General features: G+C 44.6%; 1 protein-coding gene across 2 annotated transcripts in view; it reads right to left on the reverse strand.

Annotated features, from left to right (window-relative positions):
• LOC147107559 (amine oxidase [flavin-containing]-like) overlaps positions 1-20,468 on the reverse strand; it is a 206,961-nt gene that overhangs the window by 48,688 nt on the left and 137,805 nt on the right. For both annotated transcript variants that reach the window (XM_086006684.1, XM_086006683.1), the window contains 5 exons: positions 17,130-17,221; positions 14,443-14,584; positions 9,568-9,717; positions 6,577-6,736; positions 2,855-2,951 (listed from right to left, as the gene is read on the reverse strand). In XM_086006684.1, the coding sequence (XP_085862810.1) occupies positions 2,855-2,951; positions 6,577-6,736; positions 9,568-9,717; positions 14,443-14,584; positions 17,130-17,221 (641 nt within the window). The remainder of the gene's footprint in view (positions 1-2,854; positions 2,952-6,576; positions 6,737-9,567; positions 9,718-14,442; positions 14,585-17,129; positions 17,222-20,468) is intronic.

Below are 20,468 nucleotides of genomic sequence, written 5' to 3' on the forward strand. Positions count from 1 at the left end.
AGGTGTATCTTGTCCACAAAAAGCAGGACAAATCCAATCCGGCCAATTACCACCCCATCAGTCTACTCTCAATCATCAGCAGTGATAGAAGGCGTCGTTGACAGTGCTATCAAGCGGCACCTACTCACCAATAACCTGCTCACCGATGCTCAGTTTGGGTTCCGCCAGAACCACTCGGCTCCAGACCTCATTACAGCCTTGGTCCAAACATGGAAAAAAACAGCTGAATTCCAGAGGTGAGGTGAGAGGGACTGCCCTTGACATCAAGGCAACATTTGACCAAGTGTGGAATCAAGGAGCCCTAGTAAAACTGAAGTCAATGGGAATCAGGGGGAAAACTCTCCTCTGGCTGGAGTCATACCTAGCACAAAGGAAGATGGTTGTGGTTGTTGGAGGCCAATCATCTCAGCCCCAGGACATCGTTGCAGGAGTTCCTCAGGGCAGTGTCCTAGGCTCAACCATCTTCAGCTGCTTCATCAATGACCTTCCCTCCATCCTAAGGTTCGCTGATGATTGCACAGTGTTCAGCGCCATTCACAACTTCTGATAATGAAGTAGTTCATGCCCGCATGCAGCAAGACCTGGACAACATTAAGGCTTGGGCTGATAAGTGACAAGTAACATTCGCGCCACACAAGTGCCAGGCAATGACTATCTCCAAGAAGAGTCTAACCACCACCCCTTGACATTTAACGGCATTACCATCACCAAATCCCCCACCATCAACATCCTGGGGGTCACCAGTGACCAAAAACTTAACTGGACCAGCCACATAAATACTGTGGCTATAAGAGCAGGTCAGAGGCTGGGTATTCTGCGGTGAGTGTCTCGCCTCCTGACTGCCCAAAGCCTATCCGCCATCTACAAGGCACAAGTCAGGAGTGAGATAGAATACTCTCCACTTGCCTGGATGAGTGCAGCTCCAACAACACTCAAGAAGCTCGACATCATCCAGGACAAAGCAGCCCGCTTGATTGGCACCCCATCCACCACCTTAAACATTCACTCCCTCCAGCACCGGCGCACCGTGGCTGCAGTGTGTACCATCTACAAGATGCACTGCAGCAACTCGCCAAGGCTTATTCGACAGCACCTCCCAAACCCGTGACCTCTACCTCCTAGAAGGGCAAGGGCAGCAGACACATGGGAACACCATCACCTACAAGTTTCCCTCCTAGTCACACACCATCCTGACTTGGAAATATATCGCCGTTCCTTCCTTGTCGCTGGGTCAAAATCCTGGAACTCCCTCCCTAACAGCACTGTGGGAGTACCTTCACCACACGGATTGCAGCGGTTCAAAGCGGCGGCTCTCCACCACCTTCTCAAGGGCAATTAGGGATGGGCAATAAATGCTGGACTTGCCAGCAACGCCCACATACCAGGAATGAATAAAAAAGATGGTCAGGAGCAGGAGTGTTCCTCCGGGCCTCTCAAGGAAAGTAATAAAAAGAAAAAACACTTACCTTTTTGGGCCTTTCCTGGCCCCAGACTCCTCCTACTAGGTTGGCCTACTGAGGAAACCACAATGGTTTCCATGTCCAGACTTTCAGTTAAACTAGATGCCTCATGCTGTTCAGCAAGCCAGCTACTCAGCCCAACCTGGGCGAGGGTGAAGGGGGCAGTCAAGCAGAAGTCTGAGATCTGAAAACAATGAGGCGGTGCAGTCCCGATTTTACCAGCATCACTAATGGCATCATCTATGATGTGAGTAGCTGCACTGCTACTTGCAACTGCTGGTGAAAGAGGTAGTTCTCTGTAAGGTGCTAACTTGTTCTGGAGCGATACAAGTGCTGGCTGGCTACTCTTCGGGGACTACAACAGCAGAAAAGGAACACGTCTTAGAATGCTGGATCCAAACTTGCATTGCAGGATACTGTGCGTGATGTTTGTGTGCATGAATAAGTATAAGAGTGACGGAGAAAAGGGAGAAGACATAAGAACACAATGGTACTAGCCCTACGCTCGAGGAGGCCACACATTTACCTTCCCTTACTTCATCCATGCGTTTCTATGCAAGGATGTCACCTCAGTGCTGTAAGAATTACACTCTTAACTTTACATTGGTGACACAGATTTCCAGAATTTAAAACTAGTAGCTGCGTTGTAGAAATCCTCAACAAAATGTCCCTTCATCTTTGGTCCATTTACTGTAATTATTCATTTCAAATTTTGGATTTTCTGGGTGAGAATCAACTTCTATGGTTTTTTTTTTAAAGGGCTACAGTGACTTGTGTTTGAAGGATGGCAGGAGTATGGCTGCCACACCAGCCTGACCAACCGTCTCGATTAAAAAAAAAAGAAAATCTCCCTTGCACTCTCTCTCTCACCAGTGGTGGGAATAACAGATGTAAATATACAAATCAGCTCTATGTTTTTGTGCAATTATGCAGAAAAACTCCAACTAAAAGAAATGCTGTAAAACACAATGGGATAGATCTTGACTTTGTGCGATTGTGTAAAACGGGTGGTAGCGAGTCGGCGGCCCTTTTTACATCTCTACTGATTTCTATTGCTGACTTGCTAACCCCTGTTTTTACACTATCGCAAAAAGTCAAGATCTATCACAATAATTTTCATTACAGAATAATATATTCATACAATAATGTAATAAAATCTGGCCAAGCAGAAGTAATCACTGTCCAATCATACAGTAGGTTGTAATAAAGACTGAAAATGCTGGAAATACACAGCAGGTCAGTCAGGAAAGAGAAAAGACAGATTATGATGCGTCAGGTGTGTACTCTTCATCAGAACCAATCTGAAACCTCCCTATTTCATTCTGATTCTCATCACCAGTCTTCCAGAGGGGACTAGTGACTGTTACAGGTACCTAAGCCAGTGTACTACTTACCCTATGATAGCAGGAACAGAGCCATCTGGTTTGGTGTCATCCAGAGTCAGGCCAATAGGAGACTGTTCATCTTGAATGACCATGCTACCGCAGAAACCTGATTATTAAGAGAAATAAATCACATCTAATTCTGACAGCAGTTCTGAACTGACTGGCAATATGTTTAATGGCCCAGATATTCCAATCATAGGCCTCCCGCGGCGGAGGCCTGCGATTTGGAAAAATCTGCACCCTTACCCGAGGGCTCCCGGGACACGCACAATTCCGATGCTGGGCCTCTCCAAACTGCCAGTGCGCAGGGCCCACGTATCCCAGGGGCGCAGGTAGTTCGCAGCATCCCTGGGATCACGTGGGCCATAGGGAGCCAATCACAGAAGGGAATCTCTCTTCATACATTTGACAGGAAGACCTGTCAAATATATGAATGGCGATCACCTCCAAAACATAATAAAATTTAAATACATTTTTTTTTTAAATCACATTTTTAAAATGGCTTGAAATTACAATAAATTAACTATTTTAAACAAAAATTTAAATTTTGGAAAAAAATAAAGTTTTTTACGGGGCTAAAAATAAACGTACCTTTTTTAAAGTATTTTTAAATAATAGTGAAATTTTTTTAATTACTTTTTTCAACTCTTATTGTAAGGGTTTTCTGCGGGCGGAGGGTCTCCAAAAAGTGGAACTATTCGCCCGCAGAGGCCCTGCTCCAGGGCAGCCGGAGGATCTGTCAGCTTTCTTGACAGATCGGAAATGTCGGTTTCCAGCGCATGCGCTGTGTATGCCTGAAACCGGCATTTCCGATGTCCCTATGGGTGGGTGCACAGCGCGTACCCACCCATAGGGATCGAACTATCCAGCCCAATGTCTTCATAAATGATCTGGAGGAAGGAGTCACAAGCACAGTGGTTAAATTTGCAGATGATACAAAGCTAATTAAGGTGGTAGACTGCAAAGCTAAACAGGATAAGCTATAGGAGGATTGGGAATTGGGTAGACAGGTGGCAGATGTAATTCAATGTAGAGAAATGAAAAGTGCTTCAGATGGGGACAAAAAAATCCAAGAAGGGACTGTTAGTTAATTGGAAAGAGAATAATGTATATGGAAAATGAAAGAGATCTGGGATCCTGATTGAAAATAAATTGAAGCTATCGCAACAATGCAGTGACAATGAGTAAAGCAAATCAACTATTGGGATGTATTAAATGGTCAATATTGAGCCAAAATTGTGAGATGATCCTTCCACTTTATAAATCCTTGGTGCGGCCGCACTTAGAATACTGTGTACAGTTCTGGTTGCCACAGAACAAAATGGATATTGCAGCTACTGAAAGGGCACAGAGGAGGAAAATGTTGGAAATACTCAGCAAGCCAGGCAGCATCTGTGAAGAGAGAAACAGAGTTAACATTTCAGGTCTGTGACCTTTCGTTTCTCTCTCCACAGATGCTGCCTGGCCTGCTGAGTATTTCCAGCATTTGCTGTTTATATTTCAGATTTCCAGCATCTGCAGTATGTTGCCTTTTGTATTACAGAAGAGGGCAACCAGAATGGGTCCTTTAGGGAAGAGTAACCATAATATGATAGAATTTTATATTGAGTTTCAAAGTGATTTAGTTAAACTAGGGTCTTAAATCTAAACAAAGCAAACTACGTAGGTATGAGGGGCGAGTTGGCCACAGTAGATTGGGAAACTACATTAAAAGGTATGACGGTAGACAAGCAATGGCTAGCATTTAGAGAATTAATACATAATTTACAACACATATACATTCCTTTAAGGCGCAAAAACCCCACAGGAAAAGTGGCCCAACTGTGGCTAACAAGAGAAGTTAAATAAAAACAGAAAATGCTGGAAATACTCAGCAGGTCAGGCAGCATCTGTGGAGAGAGAAACAGAGTTAGCATTTCAGGTCGATGACCCTTCGTCAGAACTGGGAAAAGTTGGAGATGGAACAGGTTTTTAATCAAGTGTAGGAACAGGGAAAGGGGGGAGGGGAGGAAAGAACAAAAAAGAGAAGGTCTGTGATAGGATGGGAGGCAGGAGAGATTAAAAGACAAAAGGGATGATGGTGCAGGCAAAAGGAAATGGTAATGGGACAAGTTAAGAAACAAAAGATGACTCTAGATGAAGTGTAAATGGCCTGCACCACCATGAAAGTTAACATGCAGGTAGCGCAAGCAATTAGGAAAGCAAATGGTATGTTGGCCTTTATTACAAGAGGATTTGAGTATAAGAGTAAAGACGTCTTACTGCAATTATATAGAGCCCTGGTGAGACCACACCTGGAGTATTGTGTACAATTTTGGTCTCCTTACCTAAGGGAGGATATACTTGCCATAGAGGGAATGCAACAAAGGTTCACCAGACTGATTCCTGGGATAGGGGGATTGTCCTATGAGGACAGATTGAGTAGACTAGGACTATATTCTCTAGAGTTTAGAAGAATGAGAGGTGATCTCATTGAAACATACAAAATTCCTACAGGTTAGCTACAGGGAGGATGTTTCCCCTGGCTGGGGAGTCTAGAACCAGGGGTCACAGTCTCAGAATAAGGGGTCAGCCATTTAGGACTGAGATGAGGAGAAATTTCTTCACTCAGAGGGTGGTGAATCTTTGGAATTCTCTACCCCAGAGGGCTGTGGAGGCTCAGTCGTTGAGTATATTCAAAACAGAGATCGATAGATTTTTGAATATTAGGGAATCAAGGAATATGGGGATAGTGCAGGAAAATGGAGATGAGGTAGAAGATTAGCCATGACCTTATTGAATGGCGGAGCAGGCTCGAAGGGCCAAATGGCCTATTCCTGCTCCTATTTCTTATGTTCTTAGAATGACTGACGGAATGGAGGGTTTGGATTATGAGGAGTCATTGTGTAAATTGGGCATGTTTCCACTGGAAAAGACAAGGTTGGGAGGTGATATCATTGTTTTTTTAGGATCCTAAAGGGACTAGATAAAATAGACAAGCTGTTTCACCATTTTCAGAACAGTAGAACCAGAGGACATGGCCTGCACTTGAAGTGGGTAAATTCAAAACTGATTTTCAAAACATTCTTTCAGTGAATGAATGGTAAATCTATGGAACAGGCTCCTTAGGGAGATGGTGGTAGCAGCAAGTGTTGATTCATTCAAATACAAATTAGATATATTTGTTCAGAAAATAATATTTTCAGATATATTATATAAGTAATTTGAGACATGGTATATGGTAAGTATAGCACGCTTAGGAGGAACAGGTGACTTTGGACCTGGTTCCCAAAGCTTTCTACCACTGGGGTTTTCCTCGCCTCATGTCTGATTCTGTTATACCAACTGATAGAAGTTGATTGCCATGATTAATTAACAACTCCATTATTGTTGCCTCATGCGACTATCAGGATATGAGAAGGAGAAATAGAAGGAAGTTGGTCTTTTTTCTTCTACCAATTCTTATGTTTTCAAAGTTAAAATGTTTAGTACAGTTCAAGGAAGTCTTTGCTTCATGGTAGCTTGTTGTCCTCCCTCCAATTTCCAATTTGATGACACAGGACACATAGGCATCAATTATGCTTAAGTGTGAAAGTGCTAAATCAGAATTTAGTAAAAAGTTCATAAATTTAGATATAATAAAAATAGTAAAACTTTTAACAATACTACTGAGCAATGCTATTCCCAGGCAAGTCAGCATGTAAGAGTCTTATTTTAATTCTTTTCCATGACTCTTTTAGAAAAGCACCCACCTTTCTTCCTCCAGAAGTTTTCCTTGTAGTATACCATGCATTTGATCACAGCTCCCATGGGAACACGCTGGATCAGCTGGTTTCGCAGAGCTGGCAGGGGTGGTTCATAGTAAATCTTTACACTGAGGGCTGGTGGGATGGCACTGATAACATATTTAGCCTAAAATAATAACAAAAAAAGCTTTTTATCTTTCCTATTTTATTACCTCCACCTACTCCCTCTGCCCACAACAACCGTACTCAGTTGAATAAACAGAATTCTGCACTAATAGACAATTCTGTGTAGATTCTAGTCCAGAAATTCCTCTCCTTCTTGGGGCTGAATTTTGTCATAAGAACAGCAGATAGACTGGAAATTGGGGTGGAACCCAAATCTACCAAGTTTACGCTTTACAGACATGACAAATTCTGGAGGGGGTGGGGTGGGGGGGTGGTGGGATGCGGGCGGTGGTTCACTTTAATTTCAGTGTGGGACTGTATGTGGGAGCACATCAGATACAATGCCTTAGGCCTAGTGGTACCCATGCTTGCACAGAGCAGGTGTCAATGCTGTTCTGAGCTGCACATGGGCCCCACCATGAGAAAATGAAATGGTTACTGTGAACTGCAGCCCCAATTTTTCCAAGATTGTAACATTAGTGATATGGAGTGGCTGACACTCATGGAATTACACTCGTAGAATCACCATAGCAATTTCAGCTTTGGGCACTTACATGACCCTCTGAGTGTGTTGAGTTTCCTTTTTTTTTTGAGGGGAAAAGAAGAAAAAAAACACGAGCCCCAAAATTCCACCTCATTTTCAGGGTGTCTTTAGTGTAAAATCAAGGCAAGTACTTTTTCTGGGAGGCACATTGGAGCAGAAGCCATTTCCTTCAGCTTTCTACCCTAAAATTAATTCACCTGAATTTCCACATGCCTTTTGTCACTTTCCACAATTACCCTCCGAGGCCCTTGCCACATAATTAATGTATATTAAAATGAGGACCGGTGGTGCTACAGCCCTGAATCTCCTGGTTTTATACTCACGATGCACTAGGAGTAAGTTAGAGTGAGGAATACAAGGCACAGCTGTAGCCAGGATCAGCACGAAGATTGCTGAATGTTTGAGTAGCAATTATTGCAGTTGGGAGTAATTTTTTTTGACATTCTGTCTACACAGACTTGGACTTGCTTCTACAGGAAACTTTCGATTTACCGGCACCTAAATAACCGGAAATCTCGGTTAACCGGCAAAATTCAGGAGTAGGTTCGGGTAACTTTTATTACTTGCCTTCCTCCATCTGTTGCTGTGCAAGGGTGTGGCTGCGGTTGTTGCTAAGCTACAGAGACGCTTAGGAACTTGTGGCCATTGTTCTGAACTTGAAGCAACAGGGTTTGTTGCTTTATACGGAGCTCTCAGCTCCGTATCTTTTACTATAGCTTTCGGTTATCCAGAATTTTTGATGAACCGGCACCACGTCGGTCCCGTCCGTGCCGGATAAAAAAAAGTTTCCTGTATCTGCCTGTGGAGTTTGAAACCAATGGAAGATTTTGACTCCCACCCACAGTGAGAGCTTCTCAGGGGCAGTTGTGGCATTCTCTATGGGCATACCTTTGTATGTCATTATCATGGAGAAGAGGAACAGGAGTGGACGAGGAAGAAGAGTCAGACAGCATTTAAGGAGGATGCAGCCTAGCAGATATTATCCTGCCAAAGAATATGCAGGCAGCACAGATCACATGAGGAGAAGGTGCGCCTCACCAAACAGGCAATGAGGGAGCCCTGTCAACTGATGCATGGATACCTGCAGCCACAGTCAGCTGCCCACACTGCTCTGTCTGTGGCTATGAAGGCGACAACTGCATTCAATTTTTATGGCCATTTCAAGCAACCACGAGGGATCTCTGCAATATCAGCCAGAGTACAGTTCAGGCATGCATTAGTTAGATGGCTGATGCACCTTTCAGAAGAGCTGGGGAATTTATTGAGTTTGGAATCACAGTAAAGCAACAGTGAGATAGGTTTTACCGTGTTTCTGGTCTTCCCATGGTTCAGAGACAACAGATGGTACCCATGCTGCTTTGTGAGCCCCTATATTTAACCACCTCAGATTTCTTGATAGAACGGGCTTCCATTCCCTGAATGTACAGATTGTGTGGGAAAACATGCAAGAATTCTACACGTCAACGTAAGATTTGCTGGAAGTTGTCACAATGTATTCATCCTTTGGAATTTAGCACTCTGAGTGTTTCAAGGAAGAAAATCATGTCAACGAATAGCTTGTGGGTGACAATGTGTACTCCATGTTCCCATAGATAATGACACCAATAAGAATTGCACAAAAGCAGCAAAGGAGCACTACAATTGAGGCACGTGCCTACACCACACTGGTTATTGAGAAGACCATCGTGTTCTTAAAGTCCTTAAGGATGGCCTTCACGTCCTTGCAGGTTGAGAAAGGGACTCCAGTATGCTCCAACTTGTGTATCCCATACAGCTGTAGTCGCCTGTGCTATGCGCAACTTTGGCGTGCCTGGACTTGGCTCTGGATTATTGCTTTGGAGGTAGACATACATGGAGGGAAGCATCACGAGGCCTCCTCCATGACTGCTTCAAGGGGCATTAGAACACAACTGCTCAGTGAAGTCTTCTCTTCTGTTTAACACTGTCTACCTTAATTTCCCCACCTTCAAATAAAGGACTAGTCCTTCAATCCAATATCCATCCTAGAACATTATAACACATCAGACCTCTTCGTTACAGCATGAACATGCCAATGATGCACCCTTGCAAGCAGCAGCGAACTATCTAGCTCTACAAATGGCCCCATCCCCAAGATTTGGGATGGAGTTTTTTGGCCTGGGGCAAAGGCATGTGGGGCTTTCACTTGGCTGGATTTATGCTGACAGACTGGCCCCCAAGAATTTCTGGGCCCCTATTCACTATCCCTAATCATGTGGAGTACTTTGGAGTAAAGTACATTATCAGTTGTTACCGTCCATTTTCCTCACCTCAAATGCCTCATGATCCAGTGTCTCCACAACAACTGTATCTTGTGTTTGATCAATCCGGATCACAGGCTTTTCCAGCTTTACACAGTCTCCAAGGTGGCTCATCAATCGTTCACAGATCTGACCAGAACCACCAACAAACTTTCTCTCCTACAAATGCAAAATATATATTAATGGACTATTTGAAAACTGTGGATCACTAAAATAGTTAATTAACTATGGCTCATTTACACTCATGAAAGAGACATTTAAGACATCTAAAAGCATAGATCAACGAAAGAAAGACTTGCATTTATATAGCGCCTTTCACAACCTCAGGGCATTCAAAAGCGCTTTACAGCCAATGAAGTACTTCTGAAGTGTAGTTAATGTTGTAATGTAGGAAACACAGCAGCCAATTTGCACACAGCAAGGTCCCACAAACAGTAATGTGATAATGACCAGATAATCTGTATTAGGGATGGTGGTTGAGGGATAAATAATGGAGAACTCCCCTGCTCTTCTTTGAAATAGTGCCATGCGATCTTTTACATCCACCTGAGAAAGCAAAAGGGCCTCGATTTAACGTCTCATTTGAAAAACGGCACCTCCGACAGTGCAGCACTTCCTTAGTACTGCACTGGAGTGGCAGCTTAGATCTTGTGCTCAAGACTCTGGAGTGGGACTTGAGCCCACAACCTTCTGTTCAGAGGTGAGACAGCTATCACTGAGCCGGCTAAAGATCAGGACTATTTTTTCTCACCAACCCTGCAGAAGCCATCGGGGGGTGGGGGGGAGGGGGGCGGGCGGACAGATCTGGAGCAGAGTGGAAGTTCTGACCACTCGCTGCCTATGTTCCTTTCCCCATTCAAAGTCTTGAGGTCAGGCTAATCTACATATTTTGGTGTCCGCCCATAATTTTCTGGTCTAACTTAGGCACCAGTCCCAGAGGTGGTGATGGGGTTGGGGGGAAGAGTGTGGAACTGGCACTAGACAAGTTGGACAAAGTAAAATCCATTTATCCTCTACTAACTCACTATCCTCTCGTTCGGGGGTCCCACCTCACATTTAACCATTCTCTTTTTACTGATATATTCGTGGGATACTTTACTGCTCTTAATAATATTTTTGAGATGGTCTCCTCATACTCTATTTTTGCTTTCCTTATTCATCTCTTAGCTTTTTCCTTTATTTTCCTGTATTTTATCTTATTTCTTTGTTTCTATCATAGCTGTAGGCCCCATCAGTTTACAGATTTCCTATTCCATTCTCTCCCACAATTAAGGGGCCTCTATTACAGCCTCGCTAATGCAACAATTTTTAAAAAAAATCTTTGCTCTTTAACCATACTGACTCTGTCTGAACCTCTTTTTTTGCATAAATCAGCCCTCCCTGCAGCGTGTTTACCCTCCTTAACCAAAATTGCCATTCCTCCTTTTTTCTTACCTATTCTGTCCCTCCCAAACATTATAACCCGATACGTTATTTTCTTATGCAGCGCTGAATCTGGACCCGTAAACAGGCCCAGACAAATTTCTACCCCTCTGTACATCTGCTCTCTCAGCATCCACTAAATTAGCCCTCATGTCGCTATATTAGCATCTGTGATATGAAAGGCTTCTGCTGGCATTTGACAGCTGGGCTCCTTGTGGCAGTCAGGAATATTGCCTTATCCACATACAAATATTTCATCAGGAAGTCTACAAAAGACCGCTTCCTCCAAATATCTTGCAGATTATTGGGCTGTACAACTGTACATTCTAAAGAAAATATTTTAATTCCTTTTGGACTGGTTCTATCTTGATTGTTTTCTTAGTATTTGTATTCATCAGTATCTTCTGTTGTCTTTCTGTCTCAGTGAAATTATATTACTTGTAAATAAATATGGCTTAGAATTACCCTGAATGTAATAGTCTGACAGCATGGTATTTACCACCTTTTAGAGTAGACAGGATATGGGTAGCCCACAAGTATTTTGATGTAATAAACAAGTTAAATGGTCATTTTGAGTCATGTGGCATGTAATCCCACTCATGTCATGCTTAAAAGGTGCAGACTTCAGTTTATTGGACACTCTTCCGCTTATGGAAATTGCCAGGAATATCAATCTACCAAGGATATCACGCATTATGGACGTATACATGGGAAATGAGATGCCACAACCAGAAAAATACCAGACCAGGAAAACAGAACGCTACAGATACAGAACCATTAAATAAGATTTGTAACCAATAGATCATTTGGAAATTACAAAGACGAAACAAATCCAAATAACATTTTCCTTCAAAGGCAATTATTAGCAAATACTGACAGAAGCAGCTTTCAAAAATTGTTGGTACAGAATCAATTGCCATTCTGTTAACAGGCTGCTGAGACGCATAAACAGAAGAGTGTAGCGGTTCGTGTAGATCGCCACTAAATAAGAGAGTTTGACTTCGATGAACTATTAACAAATTGTTTATTTACAGGAACAGACTAATTACATCAGGTAAGATGGCAGGTAAGATGGCTGACTGTAGGAGCACCGTGGTATAGGTCTTGTCCCAGCGAGGACTCCACGAGGGCTAACTAGAAGTTTCCCAGCTCAACTGCCAGCAGGTTCCGAGCTCAACTGCCAGCAGGTTCCGAGCTCAACTGCCAGCAGGTTCCAAGCTCAACTGTTGGAAGGTTCCGAGCTCTGATGTCATGAATCAGAGTACAGGAGAGAAGCCTGAGTATAGTAACAGACACATACAGTAAGGTAAGTTAAAGGGAATTATGTATCTCAGTGTAAGGGACAACCGGTGGTACCGCCACATAGGCCCCCCCAGAATTCGCTTTAACGAAAGTCCAAGGATGAGATGGTCTGACGAGCTGGTGGTCTCGGCGGTCGTGCTGTCTTGGCTTGGCGAGCGAGTTCCAAAGATGCTGCTCGTGAGCGGATCCTTACGCATGTCATGGCGAATAAAACGTATCCGTCAGGCGAAGGACCATAGAGACTTGCGAAACAGCAGGCCTTATCAGAGTGATGGGCAGATTGGGCGGACGCGGGCGATGTCTCCGTTGACTGGTGAGCGAAACCTTCAGGAGGCTGGAACGCACGGAACAGTGCATGCCATAATGCTACGACATTAACAGAACGGAGGGTGAAAAGTTGCTGTGTTGATCTGTGATCAGAGCAACTTCCACGTGTTGATCGCAGCCACAGGATGCCCGTTGGACCCGCCCTCGATGTATACAGCTTCAATAGACATTTGCATTTGTTAAAAGGGAAAACTGGAGAAAGGGCGGCAACGGTCCAGGTTGTTGTTGCTTTCAGGAGGGGTTAACTCTGCCTGGAGGGCGGCAACACTTGTAACAGTTGTAGATTTAGGAGAAAACAGCCGGGAGGGCGGCACGCCTTTTGTTCACGCCGAATCGTGTAGTAGGTAACACAACCAGCAGGCTGACGGGCTGGTGCGTCGTCGGCGGGGAACGAGTCTTCGTGTTTCATGAGGGCAGGGTCCTCGTGGTTCGCGAGGGATGGATCCTCATGGTTCGCGAGGGATGGGTCCTCGTGGTTCGCGGGGGTGAGTCCTCGTGGTATCCCCGCAGGGCGCGCTCCGATTTTGTGGGCCCGAACATGCTGTACCCCGCGCTTGGAGAGATGTATACTTGCTGTTGCTTTGGACGTAGAGGCGGACGATCCGTGTGGCGGTAGGAAAGACGAGTACGGGGACCGTAAGCAAGTGCGTGGTCGGCGCCGCATCGATGTTCTCGTCGAACGGGGCTTCTACCTTTATAAAGCACGAGGGAGACTGTGGCTCCCTGGATTGCGGTAGCGACAGCAAAACGGCTGGTGCTTCCATGGCGTGCTTCTTTTGTGAAAATTGCTCACAAAAAAACGGGGTCCGGTTCAGTTTTGTCCGTGTCAAACGGGATCTGCTCCAGACTGCGCTTACCTTGCGAATACGTTCGCAAAGACGGGGTCGCCTTTGGCGGAGTGAGGCGGTTGCTGTTCCGTGGTTGTTCGTCGGTTGTGCGTTGTTCGTCTTGTGGGAAGACGAGGGTCAGGCTGCGCGTTGCTTCCATGAAAATCGTTCACGGATACGGGGTCACCAATTGTAGTGTAGGAATTGATGAGCTCCCGTACTCACGTCATTGGGTCACCAATGTAGCGGTTCGTGTAGATCGCCACTAAATAAGAGAGTTTGACTTCGATGAACTATTAACAAGTTGTTTATTTACAGGAACAGACTAATTACATCAGGTAAGATGGCAGGTAAGATGGCTGACTGTAGGAGCACCGTGGTATAGGTCTTGTCCCAGCGAGGACTCCACGAGGACTAACTAGAAGTTTCCCAGCTCAACTGCCAGCAGGTTCCGAGCTCAACTGCCAGCAGGTTCCGAGCTCAACTGCCAGCAGGTTCCAAGCTCAACTGTTGGAAGGTTCCGAGCTCTGATGTCATGAATCAGAGTACAGGAGAGAAGCCTGAGTATAGTAACAGACACATACAGTAAGGTAAGTTAAAGGGAATTATGTATCTCAGTGTAAGGGACAACCGGTGGTACCGCCACAAGAGCACCATTTTCTTAAAAGGAACATGTCTATAGAAATCTAGACTTGGTTATTTTTCAGGTTGCTTGAGAAAGGCATTTTTAGGAAAAAATTGTACCCGACATTCTCTGTTAAATTATCCGCCACAACAACAAAAAAGACATCTAATGAGAATTCAGATACAATCATCGACAATTAATGCTTCAATTGCCAGAAGTATGTCACCTGATCCATGCAAGTCACCTTTTCCCCACTCTACACAGACAATACATAAATAAAAACATGTCCAAAGTTCTCCACCATTCTCTATTTTCAATCTTTTCACAAGATGTACTTGAACAAGTAAATCAGGACCCACAACATTTAAAATGTTTGCTCACCTGTCCACCATTGGTTGTTGAAAATATCCGTGTTGTTCCACCACACTGCTTGACATACCACAGGAACCAGAGAGCAGAGACTTCATGTGGTTCAGAGGCGACATTTACATTTACAAAGAGTGTAGCAAAGTGCTTGGCAATCCTACAAGTTAAAATTAAGAGGGAAATGTCTAGAAAACTCATCGGATGCCCACAGAAAACAGTGCAGCTGACTTGTGGTACAATTCCTCAATTGTACAGATAAAGTAAACCAGACCATAAATATTCAAAAGGTTATTACAGTACAACAAAATATTTGAAATGCAACAACAGCAAAGCCTCTACAAGAATGTGACAAGTTCAAAAAAAGGGTATGACTGCAATAATCCATGGAATAGAAATTCTGATTGGCAAAGTTCATATACAAACTACTAACGCACTCATACAACATTATTGTGTGTATTATTTTTAAAGGTGTTAACATGTTTAATGCCAGTGCAAAAACCGTGCAAGCAGAAATGTTGTATGAGTGCATTAAGTGTACATTCGTGAACTTCGCCTTTGGGAGTTTCTACAGTATAATATGTCATTAAAGTATAACACTAAACATATGTCCTGTTATTGATTAGAAGGGCTGTAGACAAATTGCAAAGACAACCAAGAATGTTGTTGACCCCTTACTTTATTAAGTAATAGTATCAAATAATGCATGTAGATTAGTTTAACAGCAACATTCTCAGACCCCGGGCTACTGGCTGAACTAGACCATCTGTAATCCTGATGACCTGCTTGATCGTAAGCTGAGCTTTAAACCTCAAGTCCTAGCCATCACCAAGACCGCTTACTTCTACCTCTGCAGCAGTGCCCATTTCCAGCCCTATCTCAGCCCTTCACTGAAATCCTTATGCATTACTTTGCCACCTCCAGACTCATTGGGCTGGATTTTCATTCAGAAGTCGGGAAGGAGGCGGGACTACAACTTTCGGGGTTGTAGTCCCGCCTCCATCGAGATGCGGCTAATCCACGCGATTTTAACTTGATTGACCTTGTTGAGCCCGCAGGCCAATTAAGGGCCACCTGGCAACAGGTGACGTCACAGACTGAAATTTCATCTGTCAAGAGGTTTTGACAGATGAAATATCAGTGTTTCACAGCTGTTTGAAGCTGTCAAACACTGACAGTCTTACTTCTAACCTGAGTCCTTCTACACAGACTCAGTTAGAAATCTCTCCTGCACAGAAAGCTGCAGGCTGTCACTTTTGATAGTTCGCAGCCATTCTGCTTTCTGTGCCGGTGAGATGAGGGATTCCCGAGACCTAAAGGAAGGAAGGCTGTAAAGGTAAGAAAATGTATGTAAAACTTATTTAATCACTTTAGACACACCAAACACACTTACCTTTGCACTCATGCACACATCACTCACCTGAACACCGACATCTCGACCCCTCCAAGCCCTTCAACCCGACGGCCCGATTCCTCCAACTTGGCGTGGTTTGGAGCCGTCGGGAATCCCACAGTTCAAGCTTAAAAATAGGGATTAGGCTAAAAACTGCCTGTTAACTACCTGTTAACAGGCAGTTAATTGGCACTAATCCCTTCCTGCCTCGGGTAGGCGGGTCGGGTACCCGCCTCCTTTGAAACTGGCATGGAGGTGGGTTGGGGGCGGGATGGGGTCGGGACCCCCGATTTCGGGACTTTAACCCCCCGCACGCCTCCAAACCCGACTCCACGGCACACTGAAAATCGAGCCCAATTACTCCAACTGTGCTTGCTGGCCTCCCATCCTCCATAAACTCTATCTTGTCCAAAACTCTACTACATGTATCCTGTCACACACTAATTCCTGCTTGCCTTTGATCCCTGTTTTCATTGATCTACACTGAATCCATGCAGCACATTTAAAATCTTTACCCTCATCTTTAAATCTGTCTATGGGCTTGCCCCATCCTATCTCTACAATATCCTCCAGCCCTATGTACCCTCCTGAATGGTACATTCCTTTGACTTGACCTTCAGTGCAGCCACCCGCTCCCACCCTTCTCTGCACCATTAGTAACAGAGCTTCAGTGAGTGTACACAGGCCGGATACCTTTTCTCATCTTGAGTAGATAACATAATATAATACAACAAAAGATCTATAAAATAGCAATTCTGTGCTTACAGTATCTTAATGAATCAATACTGTCAATGCTGTATATTTTAAAAGGAACTGATGTTAGGGTTACAGTTACTTTTCAACTATAAATTAATTTGGTCCTCATCAGGTAAATAAACAAGAAGTCCACACACAGTACAGGAATTACTTTTTAAATGACTGTAAATGTCAGTAATTCTCAGGAGAGCTAGGGCTGGGCAAGTGAATAGATAGTTTTACCTGGTCTAGCACTGTGACGGGATTGAGCATTGTGGAGTGGAGTGGGATGCTGCAATTCCCTATTGCACTCAATTCTTAATCTGAGTTGTGCCAAGCAGAGGGATTCTACATCTCGGTATGAGGGGAGGGGAAAAAAAATCAGATTGAATACTCCAACCAGGACAGTAATTCATATCTCCCGAAGGGTGGACAAAGGCAGTGTTGGCACAAGTATGGGATCCGGCCATCCACCCACCATCCCTGGAACAGGGATGTGGATCCAGCTGGACTGAAGAATGTGTATATTGAACCTGAGAAAACTACCAATAAAATGATAATTTAAAAAAGAACTTACTTGGTCCAGCAAAGTTTGTTAATCAGCTGTTGCATTGTTATTTTATCCCATTCTTCAGCATGGGGTGCTTGCCATGGTGCATCAGCTGGTATCTGGAAAGACAAGGCTCATTATACTTTACAGGAATATTCTTCTTATTAATTGGAGTTATGAAACTTGCAGTGAAGTGCATCTCTACCCAGGTGGGCTTTTAACTTTTAAGATAAAATATTAGATTCCGGGCTCAGAGAAATAGTTATGTTTTGTGTAGGTTCTTGTCTGTATGCACCATGTGACTCCATTCTCACCCTCACTTTCCCACTTTCTGATCCATCTCCCAGCTCTGCTCTTGCTTCTTCCCATTTTTTCATCCATGCTGTAGATCAACTTTCATCCACCTCTTCACACTCTGCTCCCTATCACTCCATAACCCACGTGCCAGCTTCATTCTCATCTCCCCAACCCACTTTCTGAATTGTGTCCCACCTCCATTCTTGCCTCTTCACATTGCTTAATCCATGCCACATCCATTCATCCCTAGCCAGCCTTTGATCTGTATCCCAGCTCTACTCATTCCCATCATATCCACTCTCCAATCCATGTTCCAGCTCCATTACAGTCCCTTTTCCATGCTTTGATCTACGTTTCAGCTCCATTACCTCCCTTTCCCACTCTCTGATCCATGTCCCAGCTCTATTCTCAGCTACCTCTTCCCACTCTCTAATCTGTTTCCCAGCTCCATTCTTACCTAACCCTGTCTGCTCCGTGGGTGAGTTCCATTCATGCTTGCCTCTTCCAACATTCTGATCCATATCGCAGCTCCGTTCTCATCCATTCCTTCCCACTGTCTGATCCGTGTCTCAGTTCTGTTCTTGCCTCCTTCCACGCTCTCTGACCTGTCTCCCAGCTCACACTGTCCTAGTTTGAACTCTACATCCTGAATTATAATCTAAACACTTCGGCCCCAATCTTATCTCGGAGGCTGGGAGGGAGCAGGGGGTGGGGGGTGGGGGTGGGGGCAATTTTGTTTCCTTCAGGTCCTGCCAAATCTAACGGCAGGACTTGATTACCATTTTTTGTCTCCGTTTCCCAGCTGCAGCCTGGTGCCGAAGGCCTACCCGACCGACAGCCAGCCAGCCTCTCAATCTGGAGCGGAGAGGAGGGCGGGAGGGAGGAGGGACTGTAAAGGTCGCAGTGGGGGGGGGGGGGGGGAGAATGGAGGCCAGAGGGAAATCGGATGCCAGGGTCAGGTGAAGATCAGGGTCTGAAGCAGAGGGGAGATCGGAAGGGTCGGGGGTGGCAGGGGAAGATCAGAAAGTGTGGTTGAGGCCACAGGCCACAACCCTGCGGCTAGGCACATGTGTGCGTGGAACCTCTGGTGCGCATGCGCAGTTCTGGGGAGGGCGGGGCGGGGCGGCGTTTAGACTTCGTCCCCATTCGGTGTGCGTGCGCAGAATGACACAGAAGACCCGATGCAAATAATCAGAGTGAAGTTAAATTTAGGAACAGGAGTAGGAGATTTATCTGCTTCAACCTGTTCTGCCACTTAATGAGATCATGGCTGATCTGTGACCCAACTTCGTATACCCACCTTTGCCCCATATCCCTTAATACCTTTGGTTAACAAAAATCTATTAATCTCAGATTTAAAATTAACAATTGACCCAGCATCAACTGCTGTTTGCGGAAGAGAGTTCCAAACTTCTACCACCTTTTGCGTTTAGAAGTGTTTCCTAACTTTACTCTGAAAGGTCTGGCTCTAACCTTTAGGCTATGTCCCCTAGTCCTAGACACCCCAAGCAGCGGAAATAGTTTCTCTCTATCTACCCTATCAGTCCGCCTTAATACCTTAAAAACCTCCATCAAATCACCTTTTAACCTTCTAAAATCCAGGGAATACAACCCTAGTTTGTGTAATCTCTCCTCATAATTTAACCTTTGGAGTCCAGGTATCGTTCTAGTAAATCTACGCTGCACTCCCTCCAAGGCCAATATATTCTCACTACGGTGTGGCGCCCAAAACTGCTCACAGTGCTTCAGATGTGGTCTAACCAGGGCTTTGTATAGCTGTAACATAACTTCTACCTCCTTTTATTCTAGTCCTCTAGATTTAAAGGCCAGCATTCCATTAGCTTTTTTGATTATTTTCTATACCTGTCCATGACATTTTAACGATCTATGTACGTGGACCCCTAAGCCTCTTTGGACCTCCACTGTTTGTAGCTTTTCACCATTTAGAAAGTACCCTGATCTATCCTTTTTTAGGTCCAAAGTGGATGAACTCACACTTGCCTATATTGAAATCCATTTGCCACAGCTTTACCCATTCACTTAATCTAATAATATCTCTTTGTAATTTTATGCTTCCATCTACACTGCATACAATGACGCCTATCTTTGGGTCATCGGTAAACTTGGATATGCTCTCTATCACATCATCTACGTCATTAATAAATATGGTGATGCTCCAATACAGATCCTTGTGGGACACCTAGGCTGCGATTTTATGCTTCGAGGTGGCTTGGGAGCGGGTCAGTTGCCTTCCGGGTTCCAATCCCGCCCCCAACTATATCCGGCCCACAGACGTAATTTTACGTCAATTCGCCTTGTTAAGCCCGCCCTGCGGGCTTGCCGGCTAATTAAGAGGAAGCCGATGTCAGGTGACGTCATTTGATGATGCGTCATCTGCCAGTTTTCTTAAAACACAATTTTTTTGACAGTTGATTTTTCAGTGTTTGACAGCATTGAGGTGCTGCAAACACTGACAATCACTGTTCACAGGTGAGCCCTTGCACCCAGGCTATCCAGTGTGTAAGAGCCACTACACAGTGACTACCTCCTTAGGCTAGAACAGATGGCAGCTGCAGGTGAGGTTACAGAAGCGATCTGTCACTGGCAAGAGAGGTTCTCCCAATGAGGTGGGACTACACATACAATTCAAAACTTGTTACCTACAGAAAAGTCTAAATGCATTAAAAATGAATTTCCCAACATTTTCTTACCTCTGAAACTCACCAGTGCACCATTGAATCCTTCACACCACTTCTGCAGCCGTCATGAATGCATAAACATTACAGCAGACTCACAACATGCCACACTTACCTGGCGTGGTGTCCGGACTTCGGGAAGCCCGCAGTAGAAGTGTCAAAATTGGAAAAAGCCTGTTAACAAGCAGTTAAGTGGCTATAATCCTCTTCCCGCCGCTAGGTGTTGGGTCCATGCGCAAATCGGTGACCCGACACTTGGGAAGATTGATTGGAGGCGGGTTGACAGCGGGTTTCCGACCTGCTGTCAATTTTTGCAATTTTGCTGGATGTCCTGCCTCCAAACCCGCCCCGAGCACCAGCAAAATTCTGGCCC

This window comes from Somniosus microcephalus, chromosome 14, assembly GCF_052327205.1.
Source record: "Somniosus microcephalus isolate GS21.2 chromosome 14, FLI_Smic_1.0, whole genome shotgun sequence".
Lineage (NCBI taxonomy): Eukaryota > Metazoa > Chordata > Chondrichthyes > Squaliformes > Somniosidae > Somniosus > Somniosus microcephalus.